The sequence below is a fragment of the Mastomys coucha genome, unplaced genomic scaffold, assembly GCF_008632895.1.
Source record: "Mastomys coucha isolate ucsf_1 unplaced genomic scaffold, UCSF_Mcou_1 pScaffold22, whole genome shotgun sequence".
NCBI lineage: Eukaryota > Metazoa > Chordata > Mammalia > Rodentia > Muridae > Mastomys > Mastomys coucha.
Window position 1 is genome coordinate 140,472,961 of NW_022196905.1, and position 8,562 is coordinate 140,481,522.

Sequence of the window (8,562 nt, forward strand, 5' to 3'; positions counted from 1 at the left end):
AGAAGAAGAAGAAGAAGAAGAAGAAGAAGAAGAAGAAGAAGAAGAAAAGAAGATACTTGACAATCAGAAACCTAAAGGAAGTAGAGAGAGCCAGGCAGTGGTGGTGCACGTCTTTAATCCCAGCACTTGGGAGGCAGAGGCAAGTGGATTTCTGAGTTCGAGGCCAGCCTGGTCTACAGAGTGAGTTCCAGGACAGCCAGGGCTACACAGAGAAACCCTGCCTCGGAAAAAAAAAAAAAGGAAGAAGGGTTTAATTTGACTTGTAGTTCAAGCTGGGAGACTTGACAACACATGTGACTAGGCACGATCATAGAAACTGCAGAGAGTGGCCAGGCTACCAAACCTTAAGGTCCCAGCCCAGTGACCCACATCATCCAAGAAGGCTACAACCTTCACAGTCATCACCCCCATCTGGGGACCAGTGTTCAGACAGATGAGATTGAGGAGGTGAAGGAAACCGGCCCGCAGTTTCACTTCTTACCGTGGGTGATTCATGAACTGGGGAAGTCGAGTTTCTGTGAAAATAAGCGGGTTAGGAGACAAGGAACGACACCAAGTAGATTCTTATCAAGGTGTGATCTTTACTTAGTGAATCGGGATATTTATACCTAAGACAAAACAATCTTATGTCTTTTAGCATAGAAGTGAGAACAGGGAAAAAACATATCAGTCTGTAAACAAACCCCTGCAAGCGAGGGCTCCAGGCAGAAAAGCGGATTAAAGGCTCAGTTCCTTTTGAATTCTGGGCTACCAGTTCTGTCTTTGATCCCTGGAGCTGTCTCAGGTCCCAAACACCTGATGGGCCGAGCCGGGCTGCTGCCTCCTGAGTCCTATTGAGGAATAACGTAGAGCTCAGCGGGGACAGTACAAGGAGGTACTTGATTGAGGAGGTAGATGACACTGAATAGGTACCCACTACGATAACACAAAGTTCATGTTCACTGAGACAAAGAATCTGGTAGGCCATATTTCCACCAAGAACAGCACAGATGTCATGGTCAACAAACCACAGCTCTGCAAACCCTTCCAACATTCATTTTTCACTGGGGCTTATTCTTCCAGTTTTGAATTTACAAGGCTGGAGCAGGCCATATATTTCTGAAGGTCTTACACTACCAATTACTCAATGCTTAACTGTTCAGTGCTTAAATGAGCTGAGCTTCTGTGCAGACTAAAACCCAGGAGAGAAAACAACTCTTGTCAGGAGCAGTGTGATCCAGATGGAGCATATCTAGGGGAATGGGATATTTAAAAAGGTGACATTCAGATGCTATTCATGATTGAATAGCATTGTTAACTTTATTCTATTGACATATTATTTTGTGTGCACCATGCTCACTGCTCCTTCGACTGACATTTTCTTTCTTCTGCTACATTAGTGCATTTATTAGAATATGGTCAGTCACTACTAGAATATAGTAGCTTCTTATTTGGCATAATTGATATTTGGCATTATTAATTTTGGAAGGCTAATAATTCTTGCTTATCAATTGAAATTGTTCAAAAATATATCACACCTCACAAAAGCTGTTATTTTGATTTGAAAAAAATCTAAGTTTGTTTTGAGGCTCTGTATTTCAATTTCACTGATGTTGTGAGTCCACAGACTACACTCAGTATTGCTAATACCATCATCTCAAGTGATTTAAAATGTATGTATTTGACAGATCTGTTAATGTCCTCAAGGCTTTTTTTTTGAATGCTCATTCAAAGCAGTTCCACTATATTTTACCAAGAATGGTTTAATTTTTCCTAAGAGAGAATACTAAGATTCTCTCCCCATTTGATTTATAATAATAAACCTCTAGGTATCTTCATGGTTAAGAACAGTTATTCCACAGGCTCAAGACTTTCAGATGGAATTTCCCCAGCACCCACATAAAAAGTCAAATATAGCTGGACATCACTGTAACCCCAGCACTTGAGAGCAGAGATAGGAGAATCCTAACTCTCCTATCCAGTAACTAGCCAGTACAGCTGAAAGGGCATGTTTCCAGGTCTGTAAAAGACCCTATTGCAAGGAAATAACACAGAAAAAGACATACAAAATCATAGTGGCATGGAAGTGTGAACATTGACCAGTTAAGTGTCTGGATAATCAGCTCTGCTAATGTCTGCAAGACATCCTGCTTTTCACCCCCACACCAAGTATCACATGCATACACCACACACACACACTCACACACATGCTACATTCACACACACACACACACACACACACACACACACCACTCACACACATACCACACACATACACACACACATACCACACTCATACAAACTCACATACAGTCTCATATACTCATACATATACCACTCATACATTCATACATATGCACAAACATACACACCAAATGTAGCACACACACACAAACACACACACTGAATATACCACATATACACAAACACTCATGCTTTACACGGGTTGCTCCTCATCTAACCATGATTTATACTCACCTCCCTCACTTAAAATGTTATGGCCTGGTGTGATGAGGTGGTTCAACAGGTAAAGACACTTGTTCCAAGTCCAAGACCTGAGTTCAAACTCCAAGACCCAAATAATAGTAAAAAAAAAAAAAAACCTCAAACTTGCAAAATTTCCTCTGTCTTCTAAACATAAACCTGACTTTCAGCTTTGGCATGCTAGAGTCTACACACACACACGTCCATCAATCTATGTACAGATAAATGAAACCAAATGTATTTCCTTTCCCCACAGGTTTATCTGATCTGGAGATTGTAGCACAGTCAATTTTCTTTATTTTTGCTGGCTATGAGACCACTAGCAGTGCTCTGTCCTTTGCTTTGTATCTGCTGGCCACTCACCCTGATATCCAGAAGAAACTACAGGATGAGATTGATGCAGCTCTGCCCAATAAGGTGAGACGATGTGACCTGAAGAGGGCAGTAGGGAGAAGCATTGACAAAAATGGCTTTCTTATCACATCCAGTGAGAAATTTTCAACAAAGTTATTAGTTTCTTCACCATCTTTATTTAAGAAGGTTATAAAAAGAGAAATTAATGAGAAACAGGCATCAGATGCTGTATTTATTAAAACATCTTTGTAGACAAATGCTGGGATAGATTTTTCCATTATCTGTCACCAAAAACTACCAAGAAACATCCACAAGCCACAGTAGCATGGAACCGTGAGCAGTGCTTAGTCATATCTCTGGATGGTCAATTCTCTTGATGCCATGCACTGTTACTTGCTGTTGGCTGAGTGTGACTGGCCTTGGCTGTGCTGGGCTAGGCAGATGTATTTGGTGTAACCCCACATATCTATTTCCACTAATAGGTGACCTTGACTCATATTCTTAACTCTACATTGTGTTCAGTCCAAAAATCCCATAAGGTATTAGTCACATTGGTGTTTGGAACTCTGCTCAAACTGGGAGGCTCTAAGTGTGAAGTTGCCTGGTCTCTGGGGTGGTCTTATCACTCTCTTCAGGGTTCACAGACAAGTCCAGAAGAAACAACCAGCAAGCTGGATCCACAACGGAGAATGAGGTTGGGTAATGGATCCTGTTCTCATTGTTACTTTTACCAGGGTTGAAACTGAACATTTTGATACTAATGACTTATACATGTCTTTTGTCATGTTTAGTATAGAAAAGACTACTAGCACCTCTTCAAATTACTTAATTTTTATTTTTAATGTACAACCATGTTGCATACTTCACTTAATTTTAAATGTTTTTAATTGAAATAGAACTACAGCACTTTCCCTCTTCCCTTTTTTCCCTCCAGCCTATGCCTCAAACCTCTCCTCTCACTCTCAAGTTGGTAACTCCTTTTGATTATTCTTGTTACATAACTATATGCATATGTTTATATATATACATATATATATATATACACACACATGCACACACAACATAATGAGTCCATTTTTGTTGTTTGTTTATATATGTTTTCAAGGCTGACCACTCTATGATGAACAATCAATAAGAAATCGCAACCCTGACAGAGGCTAATTCTCCCTCTTATAGCAGCCATTTGTTGCTTGAAGTTCATTGTCTAGGAGTGGGACCAAGTGAAATTATATCCTTCCACGTTAACATGTACATTAATATTGCCACAGTCCTGGTCTTGTTTATGCACCCATTTCTAAGACAGGCCATTTCACAGCAGATTTCTGCCTCTTCTGCCCCATGTTCCCTAAGTTATAAATTCAGGAGCTATAATGTAAATATATCTATTGGTGCTGAGCTCCAAATGATCCATTGACCTCTATATTGTGTCAAGTTGTAGTTTCCTGTGATGGTCTCCTTTTGATGTAAGGAAGGGGTTCCTTGATAAACAGTAGTAGCTATTTTCTGAGTAGTTTAAATCTTTCTAAATCTCATATATAAAAAAGAATGATCATGCAAGATATACTAAGATCTTAAGTACGATCCTATATAAGACAAGGATTTGCTGAAAGTCTGGAAAGGTGGCTCATCAGTTAAGAGTTTGGCTGCCCTTTCAGAGGACCTGAGTTCCATTCCTAACACCCACATCAGGAGGCTCACAACCACCTGTAGCTACAGTTATAGAGGCTCTGACACCCTCTTCTGTCACCCCAAAGCACATGAACTCTCATGTATAAATCTCTACACAGGGAGATACACATAAATAAAAAAGGGTATTTTAAAAAGTAGGGATTTGTTCTCATCTATATTTATACACTTTCATATACATGTGTAGCTGCTTTGTGGAAAGTAACCCTAACTGTGGCATGTTGTTGTGTAGTTGTCGTTATCTATTAGTAGTGATTATTGACATGAGAAAGAAAAGTACTACATGATAATTTTGAGGATTATCCTAAAGAGTTGCTTCTCTATGGAATTTTGAACAGGTTGAAGGATATGAGTTATTAAAATGCTGTAAAAATGCTAAATGTCTTTATCAATAGGAGTTATTCTGTGGTACTCCAAAGAAAATCCCACAATAATACTCCATAGATGAAAATTGACTCTGTCCTTCTGTCTCCCACTCCCTCCCTCTCTATCCCCATCTTCTCCTCCCTCTTCCTTCCCACCCCTCCAGGCACATGCCACCTATGATGCCCTGGTACAGATGGAGTACATGGACATGGTGGTGAATGAAACGCTCAGATTGTATCCAGTCGGTGGAAGACTCGAGAGGGTCTGTAAGAAAGATGTTGAAATCAATGGGGTGACCATTCCCAAAGGGACTGTGGTAATGGTACCAACCTTTGCTCTTCACAAAGACCCGAAGTGCTGGCCAGAGCCTGAGGAGTTTTGCCCTGAAAGGTACAAGGATGTGGGAAAGAGAAACTATCCCAAGCCAGACTAGTCCAAGCATGATGTATGATTGTCTCTTGGTATTGAATTAATGTTTGTAGCAACAACAGTCTGTCTGCCTGCCTGCCTGCCTACCCGCCTACCCGCCTGCCCACCCACCTACCCGCCTGCCCACCTGCCTGCCTACCTGCCTGCCCACCTGCCTGCCTACCCGCCTGCCCACCTGCCTGCCTGCCTGCCTGCCTGCCTATGTAAACTTTTAAGAAAGCGTAGCATTATGTATTGTGCTTTTCATTCATCTCAAGTTTTGTTTTGTTTTGTTTTGTTTTGTTTGTTTGTTTGTTTGTTTGTTTGTTTGTTTTTTTGCCATTCCCATTAACTATCTATAGCACTTTTAGAGAGCGTTTGAGTCTCCCATTTCACTAGAGTTTGCCTCCTGGATATTCTATTATGGCTGTAATATTATTTTTCTGTGTACCTGGAGGCCTTCCTCCCTTATGGTTAGAGCAACCCTGCTAAGGACAGAGGAACCCATGTGTCCTCACATTCTTCTCTCTAGCTCTCATCCTAGCCAGCTCCTTTACTGGCTCTTCAAAGGCTATGCCACCTGCTTGTCTAGAATCCTTTATATGTGGCTCAATTTTGGAGCTAAAGTCAGATTTCTTTGTCAGTCTTAAGAGAATAGAAATTTAGCACTGTAGCCAAGCAAGTCAGAGGACTTATGATCTAGATATGTACTGACCCCTAACTGTGTACTTCCTGCTATCAGAGTCCATGTCTTAGTGGTTGTGGGATACCTATTGCCACCATAATATTTACTGAGGGAGTCAATTGACATTGATCCATTCTATATGAATTCTGTGTTCCCTCCAGGCTTAGCAATTCCACCTCCTGTAACATTGTGACTATAAAAGCACAAACCACCAACCATATTTATGTTGGATTTCTTTAAAGTGAAACATATATTACATGCCTACTTTGTATGAAGAACTACTCCAAACACTGATAAAATCTAAATATTGATATAATACGAAGAATGTTTGACAAATATACAAGAGTAATCTATAGATGTTAATATACATTCTAAATGAAGCTCTATATGCCCAGCAACCATTCACTGATGCCAGCTGTTCCACACACACCTTTCACATCCTCTCTTTCTCTCTCTCTCTCTTTCTCTCTCTCTCTCTCTCTAAAAGATCCATGTGGTGTGTGTGTGTTTGTATGTGTGTGTGTAAGAAACATGCTTGTGCATAACATACCATCCATAAATATTTCAAATTTTTCTTCAAAATAGAAAATGCTAGGCTAAAGTATATAACTATATTATAATTATCACCCTCCTCAAATCATTATTCTTCTCTTAAATATGTAAATAGAATCAAATTCAATTAAAACGTGTCTACTCCTCTAGAATTTTATACTCAAGGAAAGATATAAAGAAAAATTTGGATAATGACATTACAAAGTGGAGTGGCATTGTATATTTTGCTAAAATATTTGACTTGAATACTCAAAAAGAAAGGAAGGGAAGTAGGAAGAACCAAAACAAAGAGGAAGAAGCAGAAGCAGAATTAAACAAAGAAGGGAGGGAGGAGAATAAGGAGAAAGAAAGGTGAGGAGGGGGAAGGGGAAGAAGTATGAAAGGAGGGAAGCTCGGAGGAAGAAAGAAAAGATCTTGGAAAAAATAAAGACAGGAAATGTAGTTGAAAGGAAAGGGATAATTGAGAGGAGAGGAGAGGAGAGGAAAGGAGAGGAGAGGAGAGGAGAGGAGAGGAGAGGGGAGGAGGGGAGAGGAGAGGAGAGGATCATAGACTGAAAGGGAACAAACTTTCAGTAATTGTAGGCATTATATCCTCTGAGCCCAATGGGCAAGTGAACAATAGAAGTATTACTTGAGGCCAGGACTTGCTTTCCTTTCATTGGTCTTGTTTCTTATGTGCCAACACATCACTGTGCTAAATGCACTTTTCTTGTTTGAAAATAAACTTTCTTAACCTAGGTTGGTGGCCCATTCCTTTAATCCCAGCACTTGGGAGTCAAAAACAGATCTCTGTGAGTCTGAGGCCAGTTTGTTCTGCACAGGCTATCAGACCAGCCAGCACTACACACTATAACCTTGTGTCAAAAAATAGATAGATAGATAGATAGATAGATAGATAGATAGATAGATAGATAGATAGATAGATAGGTAGGTAGGTAGGTAGGTAGGTAGGTAGGTAGGTAGGTAGGTAGGTAGGTAGATGGATGGATGGATGGATGGATGGATGGATGGATGGATGGATGGATAGATAGATAGATAGATAGATAGATAGATAGATAGATAGATAGATAGATAGATAGATAGATAGATAATAAATATTTTAAACAGCATTCTCGATACAGCTAAAAGCTTCTCCATGGTAAAGGGAGAGAGGCCTGTAGCCTACAACATCTATAGTATCTCACACACTCCATGGCCTAGGTGACGTCAAAGAAGGGGGTTGGGCAGACTACAGTGGTGAGAGGGCTGGTAAATGTGCTATAAAATGTTTTCTGGACAAGGCATGGCCATTTCCATCATAACTGCAAAGCATTTGTGACAACTTGTATAAGACTTGCACACATAAAAAAAAATGAGTCATGAAAGTAGAAGGAGGACTACTTTGGAAGAATGGATCAAAAGAAATGTTTATTGTATACAACTAAAAAAAAATAACTACACAGTGAGATTTCTTTATACTTTTAGCATTTTTTATTCACTTTACATCTCAATCACTGTAACTCTTCCTGTCTCCCCTCACACAGTCTCTCCCTCTTCCCCTATTCCCTTCTCCTCTGAGAGGGTGGAGGCTATCCCTTAGATATCTCCTTACCCTGACACATCAATTCTCTGCAGGGCCATCCTCTCTCACTAAGGCCAGACAAGGCAGTGCAGTTAGGAGAACAGATTTCACAGACAGGCAACAGCTTTAGGGATAGCCCTACTCCAGTTGTTGGGGGACCCACATGAAGACCAAACAGCATATCTGTAACATGTGTGAGCAGGCCTACGTCCAGCCTGTGTATGCTCTTTGGTTGGTGGTTCAGTCTCTGAGAGCCCCCAAGGTTCCAGGTTAGTTGACTCCATTGGTCTTCCTGTAGAGTTCCTATCTCTTTTAGGGTCCTCAGTTATTGCCCCAACCCTTCCATAAGACTCCCCAAACTACATCCAGTGTTTGGCTGTGTGTCTCTACATCTGTTTTAGGCAGCTGCTGGGTGGAGCCTCTCAGAGAACAGATACTCCAGAAAGATTCAGTAAACCACCCAAGCAAGCATCCTGTCCACTACTAC

General features: G+C 40.6%; 1 protein-coding gene across 1 annotated transcript in view; it reads left to right on the forward strand.

Moving 5' to 3' along the window:
- The window catches only part of LOC116071007 (cytochrome P450 3A9-like), a 26,013-nt gene that overhangs the window by 16,181 nt on the left and 1,270 nt on the right, over nt 1–8,562 (forward strand). Inside the window, exons 10-11 of the mRNA XM_031342382.1 lie at nt 2,720–2,880; nt 5,033–5,259. Coding sequence (XP_031198242.1) covers nt 2,720–2,880; nt 5,033–5,259 — 388 coding nt within the window. The remainder of the gene's footprint in view (nt 1–2,719; nt 2,881–5,032; nt 5,260–8,562) is intronic.